The sequence below is a fragment of the Gopherus flavomarginatus genome, chromosome 2 (genome assembly GCF_025201925.1).
Source record: "Gopherus flavomarginatus isolate rGopFla2 chromosome 2, rGopFla2.mat.asm, whole genome shotgun sequence".
NCBI classification, from domain to species: Eukaryota; Metazoa; Chordata; order Testudines; family Testudinidae; genus Gopherus; species Gopherus flavomarginatus.
The window spans coordinates 47,333,316-47,361,255 of NC_066618.1; the positions used below are offsets into that span (position 1 = coordinate 47,333,316).

At 38.1% G+C, this 27,940-nt stretch overlaps 1 protein-coding gene across 8 annotated transcripts in view; it reads right to left on the reverse strand.

Moving 5' to 3' along the window:
• Positions 1 to 221: 221 nt before the first annotated feature.
• KRIT1 (KRIT1 ankyrin repeat containing) overlaps positions 222 to 27,940 on the reverse strand; it is a 44,835-nt gene continuing 17,116 nt past the window's right edge. For 6 of the 8 annotated variants that reach the window (XM_050939538.1, XM_050939539.1, XM_050939541.1 and 3 more), the window contains 14 exons: positions 27,769 to 27,898; positions 24,219 to 24,462; positions 22,791 to 22,906; positions 22,227 to 22,370; positions 19,922 to 20,078; positions 18,090 to 18,197; positions 16,175 to 16,331; positions 12,604 to 12,727; positions 11,649 to 11,811; positions 10,342 to 10,508; positions 6,488 to 6,575; positions 5,134 to 5,340; positions 4,680 to 4,796; positions 222 to 2,227 (listed from right to left, as the gene is read on the reverse strand). In XM_050939538.1, the coding sequence (XP_050795495.1) occupies positions 2,159 to 2,227; positions 4,680 to 4,796; positions 5,134 to 5,340; positions 6,488 to 6,575; positions 10,342 to 10,508; positions 11,649 to 11,811; positions 12,604 to 12,727; positions 16,175 to 16,331; positions 18,090 to 18,197; positions 19,922 to 20,078; positions 22,227 to 22,370; positions 22,791 to 22,906; positions 24,219 to 24,462; positions 27,769 to 27,898 (1,991 nt within the window). In that variant the 3' untranslated portion in view covers positions 222 to 2,158. Of the gene's footprint in view, positions 2,228 to 4,679; positions 4,797 to 5,133; positions 5,341 to 6,487; positions 6,576 to 10,337; positions 10,509 to 11,648; positions 11,812 to 12,603; positions 12,728 to 16,174; positions 16,332 to 18,089; positions 18,198 to 19,921; positions 20,079 to 22,226; positions 22,371 to 22,790; positions 22,907 to 24,218; positions 24,463 to 27,768; positions 27,899 to 27,940 lie in introns of those variants that run through there. The other 2 variants (XM_050939542.1, XM_050939543.1) reach the window with 2 other exon arrangements.

Here is a 27,940-nt window from a genome sequence, read left to right on the forward strand (position 1 = left end):
AAAAGATTCTGATATTAAAGCCAAGTGATAGCTGTGAATTAATTTAGAATCTGCTGTAGTATTCACTTCTGATAAAAGGCAATACAACCAATCTAGGAAGATTTACAATTAACTGCATGCCAATGAAGCTCACGTAGTTTAAGTACAGTTTTAAAGAAAATTCTATAGTACAGATTTTTTCCTGCATGCATTTTAAAAAATTGCCCATAGAGTACTTTATAATTTGTTAAAATGTACTGATTTGAGGATTCAGAGACGTTTGAATGCAAAGATGAAAGTACTGCAAAGTGCTACAGTGCCTGGCATTGAATTGTTTAACTTTCATTTTAGAGGCAAGTGCAAATATTTAACTTTACCACAAAATATTGCACATGGTTTTAGCCACACAATTCCCATTAAAGTCAGTGGGTGCTTGTCACAGAGTGTGGGGGAGTCCAGCCCTGCACCCCTCTTTCTGGGACTCACAGTGACTCTCAACCAGCCAGTAAAACAGAAGATTTATTGGACAACAGGAATGCAGGTTACAGCAGAGATTGTAGGCACAGCCAGGACTCCTCAATCAAGTCCTGCTGGGGTTCAGGAAGCTTAGTCCCCTGAATTCCCACCACCCAGCCCAAAACTGAAACTAAACTCAACTCCTTCCAGCCGGCCCCTTCCTTTGTCCAGCTTCCCGGGCAAAGGTGCTGACACACCTCCCTGCTCCCTGGCTCAGGTTACAGCCTTAGGTCCTGGTCCCTCACCTAAAGTAATCCCCGGCTCTCCCATCTCCCACACAGACAGTCCCTACTCCATCACAGAGCTGACGTTAAAACCTTACAGCACCCCCTGGAAAGTTCAGAGGTTAGTATAACAGGGTAGTAGTTTGTGGTATAAAGATATATTTCAGACTCCACTTGATGATTTAAAATGTTCATACCATACTGTTCACAAAAATAAACCTAATTAATATACAACAGGAAGATTAAAATATGTAGCAGTTTTACTTTAATTACTGTCATGTTAAGCAAATGTACATTTGCTTGTTTAGGGCAAATTCTGACAGCCATCTGTCCCTAAGTCTCTTTAAAATTATACAGTTTCCAGACTTCTTAAATATTATGAAAAGAAAACAATTATTCCATCACATTATATTAACAAGATCATATTAGAGCCTCCTCCTGCTCCCACTGACACTAATGAGAGCAGATTCGGATCCTCAGTAAACAGCTCTATGGATGTCCAGTTTCTATCTCTACACTGTAAATCCCCAATCCTGCAAATCCTCCACTCTATGGAGTCCCAATAAAGTCACGTAAGACAGGAACACGAAAGCTCAATTAATGGAAACAACTCAAGTCCCTACTGCACAAAGTATTACTCAGTCAAATCTGTTGCAATCCAGTAATTAAACTTAATACAAATTTGTTGGAATCCAGTAATTATTACGAAAGCAGTAATTATGTAAGCAGGGTATTGCATTGCAAAGTAATAATCCACTAGTTTCAAAACATTAAATATGCTAAACATTTAATCTGCTCCTGAAAAGATTTAAAAATGTATTTCCTGATAGCTGTTCTGAGGCAATATTCTAAAATAATACTGGTACTTAAGAAAAAAAAATTAAACTTGAAATTTAATAAAGTCTTAACTATAAAATGTATTAAAGATCAAATTAAAAACACACAGGGAAACTACAGTCTTCTAATTGAAGCGGAGAAGAATTTTACTCAGTATATCTGGGAATACCTTTGGCAGTCTCTTAAGAGAGCAGGTTGCCTGTTAAAGGTTGTTATTTGTACAGGTTTCACTGAATTCTACAGTATCACAAGTAGATTAATAACAGATACATTAGGGATTGGTTTAAGGCACTTTGAATCCTCCATAATCTGTTAAGAACAAGAGCACACTTTATTTTACATTTTAATCTCAATATCTTTCTTCTTGTGGTTTAGCTCAAAATTAGAATAGCTTATATTGAAGAAAATCTCTTTATAAAAATAGATGTTATATACTTTTTAAAAAAATAACCCATGCAACTTCTGTACAAAACCTATACAAATTTCACAACATATTTCATTCTGAGAAACTTTCATGCACATGAAAGGCTTCTATTTTAATTAAAACAAAATTACTTCTGTTTAATCATAAAACACTGTTGCATAATCACCGTCCATCGCTGTCATTCATTTCGTTCAGTAGACATTAACTGGCTGTTTAATTTCATCAGCAGTTTAACGACAAGACCTGCCTACATACACGGGGGAAAATGAAAAAAGTGTATCAAGGATTTCCAGTTATCATAAAAAAACCCCACAATCTACTTAAATAAATAGTAAACAAATTTATTCACCTCTGTTGCTAACACTTTAGATGATTAAAACTGAATGTTAGAAATCCAGTTCACTTGCAACTATTTATGCTGTTTGTCTTTTATTTCTCTCAGTGAAATTGTGTTTCTTTTTGAGATGGGGCAACCAGAACTGCATGCAATATTCAAGATGTGGGCATACCATGGATTTATATAATGGCATTATGATATTTTTTGTCTTATTATCTATCCCTTTCCTAATGGTTCCTGACATTCTTATTAGTTTTTTTTGAATGCCGCTGCATGTTGAGGAGATGTTTTCATAGAACTATCCACAACGCCTCCAAGATGTCTTTCTTGAATGGTAACAGCAAATGTAGATCCCATCATTTTGTGGGTATACTTGAGATTATGTTTTTCAGTGTGCATTACTTTGCATTTATCATCACTGAATTTCATCTGGCATGTTGTTGCCCAGTGACCAAATTTTGTGAGATGCCTTTGTAACACTTTGCAGTCTTTTGATTTAACTCTCTTGAGTAATTTAAGCTAGATCTAGTCTACCAATCCACACCCCTGACACAGTTATACTGACCTAACATCCGGTGCAGACAGCAGTACGTCAACGGGAAGGCTTCTCCAGTCGAAATAGGTACTCGTGGAATACCTATGTCAATGGGAGAAGCTGTCCTATTGGCATAGATAGTATCTTCACTAAACTCTACAGTGCTTTAAGTGTAAACCAGGGTTTCTCAAACTCGGGGTTGTGACCCCACAGGAGGTTGTGAATTATTACCTGGGGGTTGTGAGCTGTCAGCCTTCACACCCAAACCCTGCTTCGCCTCCAGCATTTATAATAGTGTTTAATATAAATTAAAACCAAAAATTTTTATAAGGGGGATAGTACTCAGAGGCTTGCTGCGTGAAAGGGGTCACCAACACAAAAGTTTGAGAACCCCTGGCATAGACAATCCCTTAGTATCATATTCAAACTTTGCCATCTCACTGTTTACTCCTTTTTCCAGATCATTTATGAATCTGTTGAATAGCATCAGTCCCAGTACAGCTCCTTGGGTAACTCTGCTATTTACCTCTCTCCATTATGAAAATTGACCATTTATTCCTACCCTTTGTTTCCTATCTTTTAACCAGTCATTGATCCATTAAAGGACCTTCTCTCTTATTCCATGTGTGATGCTGTGTAAAAAGGAAGATAACTAGCTATACTGATACAGTCACCACTGTTACAAAATTGCAATAAATCTTGTACAAAGTATGTTATATACAGTATCAACGGAAAAATTATAGACTGATAAATATTATCCTGTTTAAATCCATGTATCATTTTTGTAGATGAAGTTATGAATATCTGCTTTGTGTTTGTATCTCAAACATGTTGTTTTCTTGGGTGACACCCACGACAGATTTGCATCTAAACTAGCCAGCCTCCTTAATGGCCTATTAAGGGCAATCAGCCGAGCCCCACCTGGAGATGTTTCAGAGAGCACAGAGGCAATGGCTGTCCCATGATTCAGCAAGACATATAAGGACATGTGATCTAAGACTCCATCTTTTGCCAGTAACTTTCCATATACTTGGGTTGAAAGTATAAAAGGAGACTGACATTGCTTCTTTGTCTTCATTCCTGCTCCACACCTCTGGACAGGATTTCTAACAAAGGAGAGCTTCGCACAAAGGACTGATGACCCCCAATCTAATGGGTGAACTAGAAAGACATATTACAAGCTAGCAGATTTACCATCACTGCTATTGATCTATAGACTTTGAAAGCACTTCTATGAGATTCCTTTAAGCATTTAATAACTCCCCTTTTTTCTTTTTATTAATAAACCTTTATTTTTTAATTAGTAAAGAATTGGCTACAAGCGGGTATTTGGTAATATCTAAAGTATATATATTGACCTGGAGGAGTGGCTGATCCTTTTGGATTAGACGAACCTTATGTATGATGAATCTGGTTGTCAGTAACCAATCATCATAAATACCAGATGCCTGGGTGGTGATAGGGGGTGGATTACCTAAGGGGACTGTTTTTTGGCTTCTTGTTAATCTGAGTAGAGATACAGGAGCTCACTTTTGTTACTGGCTTGGTGAATGCTAAAGTTGGAATAACCACCAGTTTTGGGGCATGACTGCTGTTTTTTAAATCAGTCTTGTCCTTACTGTGGCATTCTCAGCTGTGACCGATACCAAGCACAGTCACATCATGACTGCTTACTTTGCTTAAGAGCCATAGATGAGGGACTTTGTGAAAGCTCTCTTAAAGTCCAAGTGTACTATATCCACTGAATAAGCCTTATCCATGTTTGTTGACTCCCTCTAGAATTCTAATAGAACTGCAGTATTTAACTACATTTTTTCAAATGGTTACCTGTTTGGTATGGACTATGAAGCTCATTTTGTTTTCCAGACTATGGATTTGAAAACAGGTATCTGCGTCTCCTAACTGCCACATAAAGCAACCATACTTTAGACTGATTAGCAAACCCTGCAGTGAAAAATAGAAAATGTTAAGAATATTTTCTGAACTATAATGTGAACCTTCCTCACTTTGTCTAAATAAAGTTCTGGTATGCAGTTAAAGGTACAGCATATACAATACTGAATTTTAAACGATCATCTGCCATAATATTAGGATTTCCATTTCCAAGAATTTAAAGCTGAAATTCCGTATTTTTTAAGTTTTTAAACTTCACATATTGATTGTAAATGCATACAACATTTTAATTCAATGCTCAGATATGAAATAAATCACCAGCACTTAAGTAAACTCCCCATGCTCTTAACTTCTATGTAAACTGCCAGTAAAAACTGCTAACCCTCACCTTGGTTTCCATATTGAGGAGATGCAGTCCTTTTACATTTACTCCTACGTACACTCTGATGACTTTATGACTGCTTGAACTCGCCTTGGTGAATACCTGTCCTGTGAAAAAAGCAGCTCCATATGTAGGAATTTCCCAGCAATTCTGCAAGAACATGCGTTGCAGGTGATGCATCTCTTTACTTACACCTTCACTAGAGCTGAGACTCTAGAATTAAAAGAGCAAATAAGTCACAAAAGAAACTGTTTTAATAATGCACATTCTTCAAATAGGGCAAAGTGGGAGCTGGTTTTCTTGAAGGGCTTTTTCTGACAATCATCCTGAAATGATGCCACACCTGGAATAACAGCCTAATAGCAGTGTGATGGGATGTATCAAGCATTTGATGCTCCCTGTTAGGAGGCTCTGCAGCCTTCGTGCACCCCACCTGAAGAAGGTGTCCCTCTGGGGGGAAAGAGCAGTGAGTTCAGACCTAAGTGTGTGTAGAGAGGTCACTCAGGATCAGCTGCTGGTGGAACCAATGAGAATTGGTCCTCAAGCAGTGAGAAGGGCTGGGAGCAGGTAGAATCCAATCAGGGCCTATCAGGGAGGGAAAAAAGGACTGGTTATTTCCTCTAAGGTGCAGTTCTGGGTGAACCTAGAAAAAAAGGAGGAACGATCTCCCTTGTCTTAATTCAAAAGGTCGGCCTGATCAGGGACCTAACTGTAACTACACCTTTTGATTGAGTCAGCAAAAGACTGGTTTGTTTTGTGTAATTTAAAGCCCAGATGGCCATCTTGAGTTAGCTATCAATTGACTTTGGTAAAATTAAAGGGAGCTCATTTCATGAGGTGTGCCCTCAGTCAGATGAACCCATAAAAGTCTCAATTTGTCAGAAATTCAGAACCTTTTTTTTTTTTAAAAAGCGTTGAAAACATTTCTATTAGATTTCATAAACTTACACTCTTCTGACTTATACTTTATGCCTAAACTGAATTGACGGTGCCCCTTGAAGCACAGTTAGCTGGCTGGTATCAAAGTTAAAAAAAAAAAAGATTATGACTTCAGTGACACAATTTACTGACATACAAATCAACTTTTAATTTTATAATCAGCAAAAATGTTCAGACAGCTCAGTACTAAGATATGTTGTTTCAAGGTACAGTATATTTTACTTGAATATAAAAAAATAAAAAATGGACTGCTGAATCAGTAAAAAGAATGATTCACTATCATTTTTTAGCCTTACTACATTTCTGGCTTTGTATATTACTATTGTTATAATGCAGAACAGTAACAGAAAACTAAAGAAAAATAACTAAACATTTTAAGACAGGATTTCCAGGACCTGGGGAATACTGTTAATGTTCTTACCTTGTATTCATGAAGTATCCTATTTGTCCAGTGAGGAGCCTTACTTTTTAGTTTGGTGATGGGTACTATGGATTTAAGATTTTCTTCACTAAAAAGAAAAAAGCCAAAATATAACCTAGTTTTCGATCACTGAGCAAAGTACTGGACACAAGGCAATGTCTTCCAGCATGGCAATACTAATATCTTTAAGTATCAAATATCAGGATAGACTGTCAGCCCCAATTCAAGCTGCTCTATTGTCATCTCAGCAGCTGAAAAGCTTTCCTAAACGGGTAGCTAAGGTTTCCCACTGACCAAGTGGAATCCTTAGCTTGTGTACAGCCAGTGTAGTTGATGCTACGCTACCTGTTTCTACCTACACTGCACTGTTGGTGGTGCAGGGGTGAGGGATTCTAGGAGTGGGATGGAGCACATGATGCTCTGCCTGATCCTAGCCCAGTACAGTGGTTCCCATTAGTAGCTCTAAATTATGATGGGGGCCATTTCAGCTTACAGTCAGCTTTTTCCCTCCCCGTTTTTCTCAGTTGCATCAAGTGTAAACTCAGCACAGCTGAGAATTTGTCTCATCAACTTCCAATTGTTACAAATGACCTGAAATCAAGGGTATAGGTGCAAAAATCCATTGGTGCACATTAGTCACTTGGTTTACAAAAGAAAGCTCTTAATTTCTTTTTATGCACAATCAGTACAGGCAATATCATCAGTTTAGATGTAGTGTTCTTGTGTCCTGAAAAGTTTTTCACCCTTGCAAATATTATGGTCTGAAAACAATGAAAAGAAAGCTTGGACAGTAGAGGATACCTAAATTTCAAAAACTGTTAGTAAATCACCAATACTGAGGAAGGGAACATTATTAAAGTTACAGATTTGAAAGGACAGATCTTTTGCTAAATACATGCACTTGTTCTAAATCAAGTATAGCAAAATATAAAATATAAACGAAAATCATGATATCTGTCTTGCAAGAATAAAAAGCTAACACAAAGTAAAGTGAAAATGAGTTTTCTCAAGATTCAGAAAAAAATGTTCCTTGTTTCCCTCACATCTAAGAACATACAAAAGGCCATACTGGGTCAGACCAATGATCCATCTAGCAGAGTATCCTGTCTTCCAACAGTGGCAAGGGCCAGATGCTTCAGAGGGAATGAACAGAACAGGGCAATTATTGAGCGATCAATACCCTGGCGTCCAATCCCAACTTCTGGCAGTCAGAGGTTTAGGGACACCAAGAGCATGGGATAGCATTCCTGACCATTTTGTCTAATAGCTATTGATGGACATATCCTCCATGAACTCATCTAATCCTTTTTTTGAACACAGTGATACTTTTGGACTTCATAACATCCCCTGGCAACAAGTTCCACAGATTGACTATGCATTGTGTGAGGAAATACTTCCTTAGTTTATTTTAAACCTGCTGCCTATTAATTTCACTGGGTGACTACTGCTTCTTGTGTTATGTAAAGGGGTAAATAACACTTCCTTATTCACTTTCTCTACACCATTCATGATTATATAGACCTCTATCATATCCTCCCTTAGTTGGCTCTCTTCTAAGATGAACAGTTCCAGTTTTTTTAGACTCTTCTCATATGGAAGCTGTTCCATACCATGATCATTTTTGTTGCCTCCTCTGTACATTTTTCAATTCTAATATATCTTTTTTGAGATGCAATCAAAACTGCATGCAATATTCAAAGTGTAGGCATACCATGGGTTTATATAATGGTGTTATGATACCTTCTGTTTTATCTATCCATCCCTTAATAATGGTTCCTAACATTCTGTTCACTTTTTTGACTGCCACTGCACATTGAACAGATGTTTTCAGAGAACTATCCACAATGCCTCCAAGATGTCTTGCTTGAGTGGTAACAGCTAATTTAGACCCTATCATTTTGTATGTATAAATTGGGATTATGTTTTCCCATGTGCATTACTTTGCATTTATTTAATTACTGCCATTTTGTTGCCCAGTCACCTAGTTTTGTGAGATCCTGTTGTAATTCTTCATAGTCAGCTTTACTAACTATCTTGAGTACATTTATATTGTTTGGAAACTTTGCCACCTCACTGTTTACCCCTTTTTCCAGATCATTTATGAAAATGTTGAACAGCACTAGTCCCAGTTCAGATCGTTGGGGGACCCTGCTATTTACCTCTGTCCACTATGAAAACTGACCTTTTATTGTTACTCTTATATTTTAACCAGTTACTTATCCATGAGCTGACCTTCCCTCTTATCTGATAACCTACTTTGCTTAAAAGTCATTGGTGAGGGTCCTTGTCAAAGGCTTTCTGAAAGTCCAAGTACACTATATCCATTGGTCCAAATATTTGTTGACCCTCTCAAAGCATTCTAATAGATTGGCAAGGCATGATTTCCCTTTACAAAAGCCAGACAGACTCTTACCCAACATATTATGTTCATCTAAATTCTGATAATTCTATTCTTTACTATAATTTCAGCCAATTTATCTGGTACTTAAGTTAGGCTTACTGGCCTGTAATTGCCAGGACTGCCTCTGGAGCCTTTTAAAAAAAAATCTTTGTTACACTAGTTATTCACCATCCAGTTGGTACAGAAGTTTATTTAAGCAACAGGTTACATACCAGTTAGTAATTCTACAGTTTCATATTTGAATTCTTTCAGAACTCTTGGGTGAATACCATCTGGTCCTGGTGATTTATTACTACTTAATTGATCAATTTCTTCCAAAACCTCCTCTACTGACACCTCAATCTAGGACAGTTCCTCATATTTGTAACCTAAAAAGAACGGCTCAGGTGTGGGAATTTCCCTCACATCCTCTACAATGAAGACCGATGAAAAGAATGCATTTAACTTCTCCGTAACAGCCGTATATCTTCCTTGAGCGCTCCTGTAGCACCTTGATCGTCCAGTCGCCCCCGATTATTTGGCAGACTTCCTGCTTCTGATGTACTTTTAAAAAAATGGCTGTTTTTTTGGTGTCTTTTGATAGTTGCTCTTCAAATTCTTTTTTGGCCTGCCTCATTAGACTTTACACTTGACTTGCCAGAGTTTATGTTCCTTGCTATCTTCATCAGGAGGATCTGCCTTCCAATTTTTAAAAGACATCTAAAACTTGTATTCAAACTTCTTTGCATAATCTGTATAGATAGCATACAGCAATGGGTTTCTTTTTTTGCATACTCTAAACAATTTTGTTAAAAAAGGTGGTATTCTTAGGTCTTAATCCTGTAAACTCTTATTCTTGTGTGGAACCCTTATACATCCAAGTAGTCCTAGTCACTTCAGTAGCACTATTCGCATGAATAAGGACTTGCAGGATCAGGCCCTCACTCCCTTGGTGATGTATACATCGGAAGTTGCCATAGTTAATATGAACGGGAAATCAGTTTCTTGTATAATGGGTTATACAATAGCTGCCTCATCACCCCACTAAAACCACAGCTCAAGGTTACAACATGATACTGTTTAGCACCAATTAATAAAATTGACTAAAATTTTTGTACTTTTAAATTATAACATATCCACTGAAAAACACTAAGTCCTCTAATCCTTAGATTTTGCAAACTAGTCACATAGGATACACTTTTAGTCCCAGATGCAGGGGATTTGATGCACAGCTTACATTATTGATATAGGAATTAAGTGGCTAGACCAATATGTACAGTTCTGAAGCTGTATTCCACATATTGGAGGTCAATGATAGTGTTTAATTTCTAGTTAATATAACACACCTGCAGTTTACTTGGAAATAGCTGAAACAGTTTTAATATAAACATTTCATATTAAAAACAAAACATATCATATTAAGCATTTCATATTAAAAAAAACCAAACCAATCTCAGTTTAAATACTCACTCACTTAAGGAAACCTTGTTTGTGTTTCTTGCTCTCATAATTTCCATAGACTATTTGTAGCAGCAGACTTGCCAATGTGATCAGTTTGGCATCAGGTGAAGTATAGAAGCCTTTCAGCAAATTATATCTGGCTTCATCGAACAGGATAAGAATAGCCAGTGGATCCTCAATCTATTTAAAAACATAAATTTTAAATATTTTTATTAAAATGTTTCAATGTCATTTTCCTTTCACAAACTAAGTATAACTTTTTACTGATTCTATAGGAGACAAAGATATGATCTTATTTAACTGAAATGTGTATTTTATTTGGTCTAGAAGAAGAATAAATGCTATGATTCATAAATATTGATATGCAAGTATTTCCATTTTCTGAATTACACATTCATACTGATCTAACATATATAAATTACAACTGAATACCACACTATGCCAAATCAAAATCACATCAAACCCATAAAAGTAAAAAAACATTTTACACTGTTGACAAAAAAAAAATCTATTTTCTCACTCTATACTATCTATTTATGACCAGCTTTACCACCCTTACTCTTGCCAAACAGTACCACCTTTCTCTGAGAGTAATCTTACAGATAGTTCATTGATATCTGTAAGAAGAAAATTACTCAGAATGAGCAAGGGTCCCAGAATTTGGCCACTAGAAAGTGGGCAGGACTGGAGGAAAATCTGATTGGCTTAACTAAGGTTCCAGTCCATAAACAATATTGGCTGTTTTGTGATTAAGTTTAGTTGCTTAGGAGTATACTCTGACAAGTCTTTATTCAATTGGAGGAATAGCATTTATGAGAAACTGCTGTTTATAGGAGCTCGCTCAGTACTATTTTATTATTATTATTGACAATACATTTGTTTGGAATGTAAGTGATTTTCTGCAATTTCAATAAATAAAAGGAGAATCAACCTTAGAACTGTAAAAAGTCACAGCCTATTCTACCATTGTCCTGTCCCACAATTATTAACAGGAATTACAGGCTTGATCTATCTCCTATCAAAATCAACAGGACTCTTAATCTTCAGTGGGAAAGAGGCACACAGGCAGAAGAACAAATCACTTTAATTGACAGTTACTCTTACACCTACTAATGTTTTCTAACAGGTTTAAATATGATTTAAAGTCATGGCTTCTGAACCTGTAGTTTGCAACTTCTTTCCCTTTCTTATTGGTCAGATGGGAAGGGGGTCCCAAAATCTATTTAAGTTCTAAAACAGACTAACGGATTGACATACTCCTGGCTGATAAAGGTTTCTGTTTCTGCACCTGTATTTGATATTAGCATTTCTAATGCAGACCTTTTTTTCAACCTCCAAAGGAAGTCTCACATCCCTCCTCAGGAAAAGCTGTGGAGTTTCCCTTTGAGGATCCAAGTTTGTCAGTTCAGTGAGTATTTCAGACCAGTCACGAACATGCTGCAAAGGTTTATGATATGGCTTCAGCTGGAGGCCTGGAAAATAACTTTTCATTTAAAATAATAAACAGAGGAATCAAGCTCAAATGAATGCTATATCAAAATGTTAGAACTGAGAATTCGCCTTTCTCAAACAAAAAACTGTTTTCTTTTTACCATATATATAAAAGGTCGCAAACACAGTGACAAATTTATCACAGCAGAGGCCATACCAATAATTCAGTAAATGCATGCTTGAATTATATTCAGCTTCTCAAAAGTGAAATGAAATTCTTTTAAAAAAGTAACTTTAAAAATTTAAGTTTGTAATAAACATATGGGTGGACCTTAAAACTACAAGTAAAAGGCTGTGGTAAGGACTGCAGGATTGGGCCAAAACACCACATCAAATAAAACATTTAAAATAATTTCCTCTTATTGCTTCTGAATCGGTTCTTTCTGCAAGTGCCTGTGGAATGACAGATGTCTAATTCAGGGTATGGAACTACATTAACTATTAGGCTTTAATGACTGTATTAGCTAATGATTGTAGCAGTTATTTTAGGAGAAATAAGAGCCCAGAACTCAGGTCTTCACAGGAAAATATATCTTTGTTTGTTTTAGAAACATTTTTGCCATTTTTAGACTATAATTGATAGATAGAGGCTGTGCCCTTTCTATGGTCTGTAAAGCATCACGATCCTAACATGCTGTAACGATGCAGTTTTTTCTGCTTCACTACTCTTATCGAAGCTGACCTATAGATCTAGATCCTTGTGCCAACCAGCACACAGCTGCAGCTACATTCAGGCAACCCATCTGCCTATCCTCCTTTTCCTCATGATCTCCCTATTGCTTACCTGTCTTCTAACTCCCCACTACTCAACTCTCCCTCATTCTCTGACTTCTGCACAGCTCCTGCCAACTTAAAATCTTCTCCCACTTCTGCACCTTCTGATTTCTCCTTCCCACATTCAAAATGCTCTACAATTAAAAACATCATAAACTGTCATAGTTTTCTTGTTAGAGTTTCATTATCTAACGTAAGATGACTATTAGTTGCTTAAGTAGGCAAGCAGAAACTTAAGTTGATTTCTCAAAGTATTTTCACAGAGCATCTTGGTTTAAATCTGTACTAGACAATTCATTACATGGAGTCTTTTTTTTTTTTAATTCAAATACTTAGTCTAATTTGGAAAATTATGAATGTTTCATAGAATTATTTGTTGGTAACAAAAACTTAACAAATTAGTAATATTTCTCTGTACCACAAATAAAACATCTCAGTATTTTGGGCAAAATAAGATGGAACACACACTCGGAAGGTAAGGAGACTAGAGTTGGGTGATTTTTTTTTTTTTTTTTTTGGAAACTAGCTGTTCCACTTGGTATAAACAAACAGTCATTAGGCCAGAGAGAAAGAGCGAAATGACTCTATAGGTTGGTGATCAGCGCACTCATCTGGGAAATCCAAGTTCATGTTCCTTCTCCAATGACTAATTATTTATGCATAGTGGAACAGCTTCAACAGGAAAGACTGAGAGACCCATATTAGAGTATCCCATAGCTCAGTGGCTAGGGGACTCTCCTATAGTGTAGGAGACCCTAGTTCAATTCCCTTCTCTACTTTAGGCAGAGGGGGGCAGGGGGATCTGAACTCAGGTGTCTCACATCCCAGGTGAATGCCCTAATCATTGGGCTAAAGTTCATCATGGAGGCACTTCTTCTTCCTTTTCCTCCCCTATTTTGTGAATCTAGCACTTCAATAATTCCCAGAAACACATTTTGGGTTGAACTAAACATTTTGCTCAACCCAAAAGTGACTTTTCAGTTTGCTGAAATTTTTTGAATTTTCAAATTTGGTTTCATCCAAACTGATATTTTCCCCACATTTTTTCAGAAATGCCAGAGAACCAAAAAATCAGTTATTTGCCCTGCTTTAAAAGGGACATATGCATCAAGGCATTTCTCAGCCAGGCTCCTTTCCTCTCAAGCACTGCAGCTCTGCATTTTATGTCTGCTGGTGGGCCCATATAGTTCTCTATTGGTTGTTCACAAAGGGAAGTTAAGTAACAGTGGTAAAACTGGGAGAAAATGGCCAGACAGAAAAACGGAAGAAAAGCATTATTTAAAACAATTTCAACTATAACACACACTCATCATATTTTAAATTCCAGCTATATAAAGAAGAAAGCAGCACTGAAGTGTTGAATTCTTAATGCACAGCTTTTTTCCTTACAATGCCACAAGCAGTGAGTCTAACCCAATTTGAAGCAGCTGAAATCATGATGATAGTTTCTCACATTTAATTGGCATTACAAATGAGCCCCACAGCAACCTTGTCACAGCAATGCTGTTTACAACTTTTCTGACAAGTAGGCATAATCATGACTGACTACAGCTTATACATGTTTCTACCTATCTTTTTAAAATCTGGTTGGAAAGAGGTGGCAAGAATGTTGCTAAAGAAAAAGAATTACAAAGATATATACTGTACATATGACTTTAATCCAAGAGGAGTCTTAAATTGTATGAAAAAGCTAGCAATAGGAATAAAGATGCTTCCTGTGCTAAATATAGCTGAGAACTTGTATAATTTTTTTTTAAAAGGTTATGCAACATTGACTACATGAATTTATTATACATATGAAATAAGTTGAGGTAATCAAATTTACCTTAGTACACATTTAAGCAGACTAAATAGTCATAAAAAGTATCTCATAATACATAATGCTTCAATCAGGAAATAAAGTATGTACTAAGGACTGTCACAGGGTGAGGGAGCCCTTTAAGGGGGATGGGGCTCAGCTGCACTCTGTGCCAGGCTCAGCTCACTTTCCCAGATGATGGAAATAAAATCCAGGGATCATATGATAGAAGACTGAAACTAAGTGCCAGGTCTGCTGGGATGCAAAGGGCAACTTGATTTCAGATATCAAGACAAGAAGGGAGCAGATGGGCTCTCCTTAGTTCCCAAGCAGATGTTCTAGGAGTGCAACTCTGCAAGGAGGAAAGCTGCAGCAGAAGGGAGAGACAGATTTGAATTAACACCCAGGCAGAGGACCTGAAAAGTGAGAGCTGCAGGGAATAATGGCTCCTACAAGAGACCACGGGCCAGGAGAAAGGACATGATTTACATCCGTAAATTACATTAAGTTGTTTTATTTGAGAGAAATAAAAGATTTAGTGTCTGGGGAAAAAAAATGGTCTTGAAAGCCTGTGGCTGTTGAGAGTTCTTTTGATGCACGGTGAGATGGCCCACTGGCTTACAGGGATAAACTAGAATGCTTTAAAAATTATAAAAGCAGCAAAGAATCCTGTGGCACCTTATAGACTAACAGACATTTTGGAGCATGAGCTTTTGTGAGTGAATACCATCTGAGGAAGTGGGTATTCACCCACGAAAGCTCATGCTCCAAAATGTCTGTTAGTCTATAAGGTGCCACAGGATTCTTTGCTGCTTTTACAGATCCAGACTAACATGGCTACCCCTCTGATACTTAAAAATTATAAACTGTTTACAATCTCAAATAATTAACCCAACATATGCATAGATAACGTAAGTCCAGTCCTTTAATTATTACTCATATGAATAATTCCACTGAAGTTGAATAAGTTGCATATATGAGTATGGCTCATTTATGTGAGCAAGGTTTGAAGGATTTGGCCCTATAGTTGCAGGCAAAGATTTTAAGAGTGGGAGCCTAAAACCAGGCTGCAAAGCCCATACTTAAGCACCTTAATAAGTGACATGATTGTCAAAAGCATCAGGCATCCAGCAGCTCCCATAGAAGTCCTGTGTTGTCTCTTCAGGCATCTACATCTAGTTCTTTTTATGGAAGGTGGCCAGGCAGACTACTGCAGCAGCTCCACTGATCTCAATGGTTTAAAGTTCTAGAAGGCATTCAAGATGATTTTCTTACAGATGGTATTACAGAACTGTAAGATATTTCATGGTGCACAATCTTTTCCCTTCTTTCCAATGAGAACCACTATGAGAAACACACGACAGGCACCAAATCTAAGCCACTGAAAAAAGTGTGTTTTTAAATAATTTTTTTTCTAAGTGTTAAAAAACTCCAGCAAGCTCCAAAAAACCCCCAAAACAACACTGCTCAGCTCCAAAGTCTCATCTAACTAAGAGCCAACTCTTTATCAATCTAGTCATGTCTAGGTTTTTCGCAATTGCCTCTCTGCACTACAGTGAGCAAAATTCTCATAAGTTTTTTAAAGGTCTCAAAAATGACTCAGCAATGCAGAAGATGACAGGACAATGTATATGACTAAAGAAAGCTGACAAGATTATTGTTTGGTCTGCCAGTCTTGTTCGTGTCCTTTTTTACTTTAGCAATACATTTACAAAAATAAATGTAAAAAAACAAAATGCAAAATAATAACTCCAACAATGTTATAAGTTCTCTAACTACTTACTAAGGTTCTCAGAACAAATCCAAATAGTGAAGTACTGCTGTGTTTCTTGAGACAGACGCATTCCTTCCATTATCTGCTGTACAGTAGTATTGTTTCCATGTTTCAACTCAACAGAACGATATGACCCATCCATTCGATAAATCCGTACCTTTTCGTACTATGGCAAAAATATATAAAAATACCATTAAAATGAATGGGAGACAAAATAATCATAAGTTAAAATCCCACTCTTCTATTGCTTTCATTTCCACAAGCATCAATTTTTAATCCAATTTAGCAGCATTTACATTTTGAGACAAATAATTTTGCAGAATTCTTTTATATTTATCTTGGATCAGAACACCTTTCACAGATCTGTGGGGCCTCTTGAGACCATGTAACATTGTCTCTCTCTAGATTTCTATACCGTGCCCATTACCACATACTTAAGGTGCAGATTTTTAAAGGTATTTAGGTGTTGCAATGCTGAGCAGAACAATACATAAATACTTTCAAAAATCTGGGGCTAAGTGCCTACGTATATCCTGCTACATGCATTATATGATTACTACTACTGATTGACTATGAATTATGCACACAACTAGTTTATATTAAAACATCTTATTGTTACTTTTTCCTCTCTCCATTCCTCTAATTTGTTTCACTTATCCTTTAAATCTTAACTTCTAGGCCATAAACTCTTTGGGAGCAAAGGCCTTAATTTATTGTATGTTTGTACAGCTCCTAGCACAAGGTGACCCCTAATCTACTTGAGACCTTTAGGTACTACTATTAATTTTTACTCAAAACTCCGATTAACTTCAATGGATTGTGGGTGCAGAACGTCTCACTACAGCCATGCTTTAAGCACGTGACTAACTTCATGTATGCCATAAATAATCCCATTTAAATGAATGGGACTATTCATGTGCTTAAGTACCAAGCTGAACTGAGAACTTAAACTTCTTATCTCCAGTTGTTTCAATGGTTTAGCTGTTTAAAAAAAAGTTGTAAAAATTTATTATAATAGCAGTATATTTCCCCATTACCCCTCTGCTCAGTCTTTCCCCAAAAAATTCAGAGACCAAGCCTGGAAACTTTTAGCCAGAAAGGTGAATGTCTTGGAAAATTATGATTGACTGAAAATAAGGTTAGAATGGAAAACATTTTGCAATCTGAACTATAGCACTTGCTCCTACTTCTACTGTAGTAACTTTAATTCCCAAATATTTAGTTTTACTATATTAATCTGATTATATTAGAAGGCAATAACATCTGTAATGCTCAAGTTTAAAACAACTGCTTTATAAGGCAAAATGAGAGGGATCAGTTCCTTTTTCAGTAACACTGGAAGTCAAAGCAGCAAAGAATCCTGTGGCACCTTATGGACTAACAGACGTTTTGGAGCATGAGCTTTCGTGGGTGAATGCATCTGACGAAGTGGGTATTCACCCACGAAAGCTCATGCTCCAAAACGTCTGTTAGTCTATAAGGTGCCACAGAATTCTTTGCTGCCTTTACAGATCCAGACTAACACGGCTACCCCTCTGATACTGAAAGTCAAATGAAAATGGTCTTAAAAACAACATAGCAGCAGACTGTATCAATATATAAAACGCTGGCAAACATACAAAATAAAACAGTGGTAGAATGATCAGTAGTGGCAGTAGAATTTGTGCTATTTTATACTTCCAGAAATCAGATTATTACATTTTAAAATCTTGCACACAGCTGTAGTGCCAGAGGTACAAGATACAAACATTTAAAATGACAAATGTTCATTTCACACCAAAAATCTAAATACATGCAGAGTATGTGTCCTGTAGACTATCGTTGCTATATGTGGACCTATCACATGCCTTGGTTTTCCACTCTGTATACATTTTCTAAGACTTTAAAATATAACTACTAAACTGTTTAAAAGGTAAACACATACAGGTTTATTTATGGCTTCCTTCAGCAGTTTTGCAGTTTCTTCCCAATCATTCTGTTTGCTCTCTTCGCAGACATTCAATGGGGATCTTCCTTGTTGATCAGTAATGTGCTATAAATACGAACAGAAAGCCTGGCATAAATATAGTTTTCAATCTAGAAAGGTAAACATTAACAAGTTTTGAAGATAACTAAAATATCTAGGATTTTCAATAATATTAATTAAAATCCTCCCTTGTTCATAGAGTCCAGAAGTTTGATTGTTTAAATACTTTTCATGAATTGTACTTCTCTGTTTATTTTCTCTGTTTCTGGCAGCCTCTCCACAGGAAATCACTGGGATAAGAAGAGCAAGTGTGTTTGCAGGCCAAGACTGAGGTGTGTTGCCAGAGTTGTATGAAAAACCTTGCATAGACCTTGCTTACACTAAATTATTCTAGTCAGCGCTGTCAGTCATTTATTACACAAGCACCAATTTGACGCCATTTAAAATAGAATTTTAGTATTTTAATTTTGTGCTACTGTGCATTCTGACATATATTCTACATATAGAGTAAAATGCAGTCATAGATCTTCTGTGGTTGTGCTGGTGGTGGAGAGAGGGGTTTGAAGTTCCCATATATAAGAACATAAGAATGGATCGACTGGGTCAGACCAAAGGTTCATCTAGCCCAGTATCCTGTCTTCCGACAGTGGCCAGTGCCGGGTGCCGCATAGGGAATGAACAGAACAGGTAATCATCAAGTGATCCATCCCGTCGCTCATTCCCAGCTTCTGGAAAACAGAGGCTAGGGATACCATTCCTGCCCATCCTGGCTAATAGCCATTGATGGACCTATCCTCCATGAATTTATCTAGTTCTTTTTTGAACCCTGTCATGGTCCTGGCCTTCACAACATCCTCTGGCAAGGAGTTCCATAGGTTGACTGCGTTGTATGAAGAAATACTTCCTTTTATATACAACTTACTATCAGTACATTAAATGTAATATAACTAACAACCAAGACTACTGCCCCATTTGATGGGGTTATAACTTCAGTCCTATAATGTATTTTCCATCTGTACATTTTCATCACACTATGAGCATTTGTTATTGGACATAGTATGTATATACAACAAACGTATACAAAAATGGTGTAGAATTTGATTGCTTCCCTCTCTCTACCCTTTGTATGCTGCAGAAAAGAGAGGAACTAACACCACACGTCTCTTATAAGTGTGACCACTTTGCTTGTATTTGGACATATCCTGCTCTACTCCTCTTTATCTACTTCTTGGCTTTTTTTTGTTTTGTTTTACACTATAAGCTCTTATAGGGCCAGGCACTGTCTCTTTCTATGTGTCTACAGAGCACCTAGAACAATGGAACCCAGCCCTGATTGGAGCCTATTGATTCGATAGCAATAATAATAAATTATAAAAAAAGGCTTAACTAGATAAGTAATAGAAATGAGCAATTCAAGCAAAACCCAGAGACTGAGAAATTTACTTCTTCATAATGAATAGGAATTTTACAAAAAGATAGTGAGAGTTTAGACTAAAATCTCTAGTAAAATCCAGTTAAAGTAGAGTTGACAAGGGGGGCAAATATAAATCAGTCTGTATGTTTGGGCAGATTAAGTTTTAAGATGCAGTTTCCTATAATAATTGTACAACTGGAATTTGGGAGTTTAAAATGTATGCCCTTTTTAATTTAATTTAAGAGACAATTAAGAACTGAAACTGCATTTTTTTTGTTTTTACCTTTGGAACTGGAGACATATCATATATGAGAGATATTGTAAGTATGTGCTGCAACTGTAGGTAAAAATCATTCCAATTACAAAGGTATCTTACTCTGTCAATTTCCAGATGGTTTAGAAGAATTTTCACAATTTCAACATGTCCTCCTCCAGCAGCAAAATGAAGAGGAGAGCTAAGATGTCCATTCAGTAGGTTTGGATTACATTTCCCTTTCTCCAGCAACATTCGAGTGGCTTCAACTTTTCCATACCTACAAGAGAGATTAAAAGCAGAATGGCCACAACAAAGAACACAAGATTTAAAAAAAATATATATATATATTTCAGATGCTTTCAGAGATATTCCTGAATGTTTTAGGACATATGGCATATTTAGAATATGGAAATGTACACCCACATTATAGTAATTGCATCCAGACCACAATTGGCTTAAAAATCCTACTCAAAGAGTACTTATCAATGATTTGCTCTCAAACTGTGAGGATGTTTCTAGTGAGATCCTGTAGCGCTCTGTCGTGGGTCCAATACTATTAAATATTTTCATTAAATTACTTGAATAATCAAGTGGAAAATATGCTTATAAAATTTGCAGAACACACCATACTGGGAGGAGTTGCAAACACTTTGGAGGACAGAATTAGAATTCAAAATGATCTTGATAAATAGGAGACTTGGTCTGAAATTTAATGAAGATAAATGCAAATTTCTACACTTAGGAAAGAAATACCAAATGCACAACTACAAAATGGGGAATAACTGACTAAGCAGTGGTATTGCTGAAAAGGATCTGGGGATTATAGTGGATCACAAATTTAATATGAGCCAACAATGTGATTCAGTTGCGAAAAAAATCATTCTGGGATGTATTAGTAAGAGTGCCAGAAGCATGATGTGGGAGGTAACTGCTCTGCTCTACTCTGTCTTCAAACATATTAAGGGATGTTACAATGAGAACAGTGATCAATTGTTCTCCATGACCACTGAAGGTAGGACAAGAAGTCGTCAATTTAGTTTACAGCAAAGGAGTTTTAGATTAGATGTTAGAAAAAACTTTCTAACTATAATGATAGTTAAGTACTGGAATAGACTTCCAAGGGAGGCCATGCAATCCCTGTTATTGGAGATTTTGAAGGCAAAACGCTAGTCAGAGACGGTCTAGGTATACTTGGGTCCTGCCTCAGCACAGGGAGGGTTAAGGTCCTTTCCAGCCCTATATTTCTATGATGCAAAGAATAAGAGCTGTCTTGTGAACAATTTCAGTTCAGACTACAGAAATGAAGAGCAGAATTCTTCTTTTCTGGATAAACCTACTCCTCATTACAGACTATTTGGTAGGAAGTGGATTTGAGCCATTTGAAATTTTGGTGAGCTAAAAACATTTTATAATGCTTTAAAATCAGTGTAATTTCTTTCACTCGTCAATAATTCAAAAAATAGCTGAAGAATGTTACCTCATTTTCCATAAAAATTTATCCCTGAGCTAAGAAAACACATGAGGATAATTATCTAAAGGAAGTATTTTCAGAATGTAAGGATCATGTGAAAAGAAGGGTTATAATGAAACTTCTGGTGTAATGTTATCTATAGTGGCCAGGTTACAACTATAAGACATTCTGTAGAAACACTGCATAGAACCAGAAGTAAAACACCGAAATACCAAAAATAAAGGAACATATTATTTAAAATTCTTGCTCTCTGTGTACTTTCAAAATGGAATAATCAAGCCATTGTTTAATAATAATGCTCTTCACTTCTATACCACATTCTATCTAAGGGTTCCTACGCATGACATTAAAATCAAAAGATTTTAAAAATCCAGTTTATGTGGTTAACTTTTTGCATTTGTCTCAGCATAGACAAAAATCAATAGTCAGTTTCACATTTGTTCATATGTCAGTTTCACTTCCAAATTCTCAGTACTGAAATATTTGCAGAAGAATGATTAATTTAAAGACTGAATTAAATATTGAAACATTTCTATTGGTCTGCTGGTTTATAATTGTTTTAATAAAATCAAAATTTTGGGCTACATAGGAATTGGTATTCTGGATCAGACCCATGGTACATCTAGTCCAATACACTCTCTCTGATAGGGGTCAGCACCAAGTATTTCAGAGGAAGGTACAAGAAAACTAGCATTAGGCTGACGTAGGATAACGTCCCATTAGATCTCCACCTTCTAAACTCTTTAGTCAGAGATCAGCTTAAACCTTGAAGCATGAGGTTTAATTTCTCTTTCAATATTTTTTTTATATTAACTAGAAGAACAAATGACAACTAAAATGCTACAGTTTGGATTTTCTGGCATTTAATTACTATTTTAAACGACACAAGTGCTTAGTGGTAGAGATTTTCAGCCATAAATACCAGAAATACATTCACTTGGAAAAAATACTCACCAGCACGCATAATGGATAGGTGCCCAAAGGTCACTGTCTAACTGGTTGACTGAAAAGTTGTCATCTAGAAGGCGACTAAGTAATTCAGAGTCTCCTTCACAAGCACTGCGATGAAGAGGGAAATCATCTACCCATTGGCGCTCTCTAGTAATGAGAAGCAAAATATGAAAAAGATTATATTTCAACAATCAAGCAAAGAAATATCAAAATGACAACTTATGGGTATCTAATGATGTGCACAAAGCACAAGCAGCTAAAATGCGTCAATGTTTATACAATTAGAACTTCGGTAGACAGATGGCCAGCCATGACTAACAGTCATCATGCTAAGAAACAAGCATTTTAGTATTGCCTCATCCTCCAACTGTCCCTCCGTACTCCACCTTACATTTGTTTGTTTCACCAATCTGTTGTGTTGTGCTGCAAACACTTTGGGGACTACTTTTTATATAAGTTTTTGTGTAGTCCCTAGGACAATGGGGGCCCTGCTCCCTGAATGGGGCCTTAGACACTACTGTAATATGAATACATAATATAAAACAAATTATATAAATGTAACAGTACTTGTCTTCTGTGACACTGCTCATGCTGCGTTGCCACTTTTCTCGTTTTGGAATCTGAATCTTTGAATAGTCTGGAGCTCCAAGACCAAAGTATGGATTTATAACCACTTTATCAACCTAGGAAGACAACATACTATTAAAAATAATAATAAAAAAAAAAGTCTGAAAAACTTCTCATTGAGACTTCAACAAACCAATAGCAGTGACTTGTATGTTCTGTGGAACCAATGTAAATACAGCACAGTAACTCCGCGTTTAGCACTGTAGTTATGTCCCGCAACTTTAAGCAAAACGATGTTAAGCAAATCCAATTTCCCCATAAGAATTAATGTAAATGGGGGGGTGAGGTTCCAGGGAAATTTTTTTCACCAGACAAAAGACACTGTTATATATATGTATATACAGTATAAGTTTTAAACAAACAATTTAATATTGTACAGAGCAATGATGATTGTGAAGCTTGGTTGAGGTGGTGGAGTCAGACGGTGGAAGAGGGTAGGATATTTCCTAAGGAATGCGTTACTGCTAAATGATGAACTAGCATTCAGTTGAACCCTCAAGGGTTAACACATTGTTGTTAATGTAGCCTCACGCTCTATGAATGGAGGGAGGGAGACAGCATGGCAGACAGAGACACACACACTGTGCGTGTGTGTGTGTGTGCGTGCGTGCGTGCGTGTGTGAGAGAGAGAGAGATGCACATTGCCCCTTTAAGTATGCTGACCCCACTCTAAGAACATTACCTTTTTAGATCAGCAAGTTGAGACAGCAGCTGCTGCCTGCAAGCTCCCTCTGTCCTGAGTCCTGCTGTGTCTCCCCCCTGCTCTAGGGAAGTGGGGTAAGCGGGTGGCAGGAACAGGGGGAGGGGAACACCCTGATATTAGCCCCCCTCTTCTCTCTCACCGCCCCCCCTAGCAAGCAGGAGGCCCGGGGAGCAGCTCCAAGGCAGAGGGCAGGAGCAGCACATGGCAGTGGGGGGAGGGACAGCTGAACTGCCAGCAATTGATAGCCTGCTGGGTGGCTGCCACAGGGAACTTAGGGGAGCAGGGAGCTGATAGGGGGGCTGCCAGGGAGCTGATGAGGGGGCTGCCAGTCCACTCTGGTTGCAAACCCCCACCAGCTAGCTGCAAAGGGGTGCTCTTTCTGAAAGTAGTGGACAAAGCAGGCGGCTGTCAAACAATGTTATAAGGGAGCATTGCGCAACTTTAAATGAGCATGTTCCCTAATTGATCAGTAACAAAACAAACTTAACCGGGACGACTTTAAGTGAGGAGTTACTGTAACTTGTTGCTATTAAGGGGACAGATTTTCAAATTCGCACATTTGAAAATCAAATCTGGTCACAAGCATTAGACTGAGAATACCTATGTTAAAGTTCAATATATGAACTTTCACAGCTAAAATATAGTTCATACTACAAAACTCTCACCCTGTTGGTATACTGAAGATCTGACCCAAACAAAGGGTTGTAGATACACATATCTGCTTTCTCCAGTGCCAACATTTTGCTCTTTATTTCTAATGCAGTATATCCCATGTGTAGAGAGCTCTCCGTCTGCCCAGGTTCAATAGCATATGCGGGGTTTGAAACATTAGTTTTAATCCTCTCAAGAGGAGATGGTCTGAATAAAGCTGGGATGGAATGAGATTGTGTATGTCGTTCATCTAACCACCTGCAGAACAGAATGGAAAAAAGTCACACTACCATATTGAAGATAAATAAAGGGCTAATTTTTTAGCCACACTGGGTACACCACTTTTGGGGAAGTCAAAGGTTGTTGTGTGCATGAAGAGGCTACAGAATCAGACCCTAAATCTGTTACATGAATTGCTCCTCTGACTCTAAAGAGTGCTTTTACTGACAGAGGGAGGGAGGGACCTGCCCCCATTTAGATTAAGCTGGGGAGAAACATTGGGCCATTCACACACTCCTCTTGCTGCAGTAAGATTTTGCCACCCACACATTGCCACCCATGCATTGTGGAGCATGAATTAGGGAAAGCATTTGGTCTTTATCTTCTGGAGATTGTGTTGGCATTTAATTGCGGATTTAATGTTATCGTTCTGTTGATCACTGTGGGCTTCTGGGGTTTTTTTAAGGTCAAGTCATATTTGTGTGTGGGTTCTCACATACTGTAATAGACAAGTTTGGGGTGGACATAATCTTTTCAGGGGAAAAATTATTTGGTTATTTAGGCCAGGATGAGATGGAGATAAAGAGGGATATATATTCTGAGAACTGTGGTATTCACTGTATAGCTAGGACAGAAACACTCACAAGCAGAGGCTGCCTTAGTCTGTTTCAGTGGCAACTCTAACCTCTTTTTGGGAGTGGAGTGTGGCTTGAAGTCCAAGCCATGTGTCCAAACATGGGTACACTGGATGGTATCTCTAGCTGGGTAGTTTCTTGTGTCTTTGGGTTCTCCTAGTCAGGACAAAGGGTGTCCTGGACATCAGCTACCCTTTGCTGCAAAGAATACCTTAATTCCTTCTGTTTGTTTACAATATTGTTTATTTGGTAAAAGTTGTGGCCACTGTGCAATAAACTGTCTCTGGCTTGCGAGAGGTCTTTTGAGCAAGTACCCCATTAGATGGCTAGGGCAGGAGTCTCAAACTCCCAGTCTGTGGGCCATCTGCGGCCCGCGATCCTCCCCAATGTGGCCCACAGGGCTTCAGCAGTTTTGGGGCTAGGTCTCTCCCTTGGCCCTACCTGCTGCCCCCAGGTGCTCCCCTCACAAGGATCTGGCAGTGCAGCAGAGCTGAGCGCCAACTGCCTGCTCGCTCCAGTGGCTGCCGACCCCTCCCTGCAGCCTCAGGGCAGGCCTATGCTTCCACATGCTGCCCCTGCCCAAAGTGCCCCTGCAGCCAATACGAAGCTGTGGGGGCAATGCCTGGGGGCAGCAGTGCACGGAGGCCCCCTTGCCCATCTAGAGCCCCAGGTAAGCGCCGCACCCAACCCCCTTCCAGAGCCTACACCACTCCCCTTTCCCACATACCCTCTTCTTCCCCCAAACTCCCTCCCAGAGCCTGCACCCCCTCCCCACACACCCTAGCCCCCAAATTCCCTCCCAGAGCCTGCAGGCCCACATCCTCCTCCTGCACCCCCACCTTTTGCCCCAGCCCAGAGCCTGCACCCCAGACCCTCTCCGCCACCCAAACTCCCTCCCAGACCCCAACCTCTTACTCCTTCTGCACCCAAACTCCCTCTCAGAGCCTGCACCCCAGTCCCCTGCTCCAGATCTCCTCCCCCACCCAAACTCCCTGCCAGAGCCTTAGGCAGGTGGGGGTGGAATTCTGGGCGGCATGAGTGACAATATTGGTCCGCTGGGAGGATTTGAGGACTGGCACTGGCCCTAAGGTAAATTGAGTTTGAGACTCCTGGGCTAGGGTGTTCAAACTTTTCAGAGCTATTTCTTCAGTCTGTCTAAAGACTCAATTAGATGAGACAGCATCAGTTATATTCTGTTCACATTTTCAAGGCTTTCTTCACAACCATGAAGTCTAGAAACAAACATAGGAGGGATAGCTCAGTGGTCTGAGCACTGGCCTGCTCAACCCAGGGTTGTGAGTTTAATCCTTAAAGGGGCCATTTAGGGATTTGGGGCAAAAATCTGTCCGTGGATTAGTCCTGCTTTCAGCAGGGGGTTGGACTACATGACCTCCTGTGGTCCCTTCTGACCCTGATATTCTATGATTCTATATTAAATGGAAGCTTAGATTCTAGGTTCAATGACAGGTAGGTTTGGCAATTACCACTGCGAAGCTGATAGAAAACGTTATGACTATCAGAGCTAATAAATAAAAAAATTAACATATACCTTTACCTCGATATAATGCTGTCCTCAGGAGCCAAAAAAGCTTACTGTGTTATAGGTGAAACCGCATTATATCGAACTTGCTTTGATCCACTGGAGTACGCAGCCCCGCCACCCCGGAGCACTGCTTTACCGCACTATATCTGAATTTGTGTTATAGCTGGTCATGTTATATCGAGGTAGAGGTGTATAACTTATATTTTGCTATTGTCTTTGGCCCTGATCCTGCCATCATTTATGCATGTGCTTAACTTCACTCACGTGAGCCATTCTATTCAATTCAATGTTTGTAGAGCAGTTCGGACAAGCCACGCCAGTATTTCTTTATTTTTGAAGATAAAATGAAGGACTGATTGTTTTACCACTGAACGGAACAACACGAGTAAAGTTACGAGTGTGTGTGTTTGCAGGATCAGAATTTAGGTGTGAGTCACTTTTAAAATCTCAAAAAGAAAAAAATCACAAAAAATGTATTTGCTACACTGAGCTGAAGAAGTCAGACTCACCAAAAATGTGTGTTTAGCCAATTTCCAAAAGATTAGAAATCAGATTAAAGTAATTATCTGTAAATTTTCATGATTATCTAATTTAAAAATAAGTGCTGAAAATCTGGGCAAGATACGCTATATTATTCATAAGTAACAGGTTTAATTCCTAGTTTAAGTGCAAACCTCAGTGCAATCTAAACTATGGAGATGCTAAGGTGACTCCATTATACTCTGGCAAGTTTATTATTAAGATTATCTATATAAAATGTAGGTATCATTATTAATATTCTTGCATGGTTCTTTAATGCATTAGAAGTGAACAAGCCTGTTTCTGGGAGTCTCTAGATCAGGGATCGGCAACCTTTGGCACCCTGGCGGGCCAGGACGGTTTGTTTACCTGCCGCATGCCAAAAGTTGCCGACCCCTGCTCTAGATTTAAAAAAGTATAACCATCTTCACCTCGAAACTATCTGGCGTGAAGAATTACAGCTCAATCCTCAAGATTTGCTTGGTTTTTTTTAATAAACTTACTAAGAAAACAACATGTGATATCACTGTGATTTCCTTCTCAGTGATCACAAGACTGCTGTAAAACAGATCTAATTTTTCACATTTGCAGACTTCCTTGTCTATTTTTTATTTCTAACCACGTATTTCTACTAATGATATTTCTTACTTATCCAAGGCTATTAACATTCTAGCAGTGAGTGTAGCAAAATGAGTGCTGGATTCGCTGCAGACCCTCATGATGTCCTGTAAGCAGTAGAAAACTGGGCATCCAGGACTGTATGCATATTTTGTATTATCTACAAAGGAAAGAGAAACAGAAAACTATTCAACAGCAACAA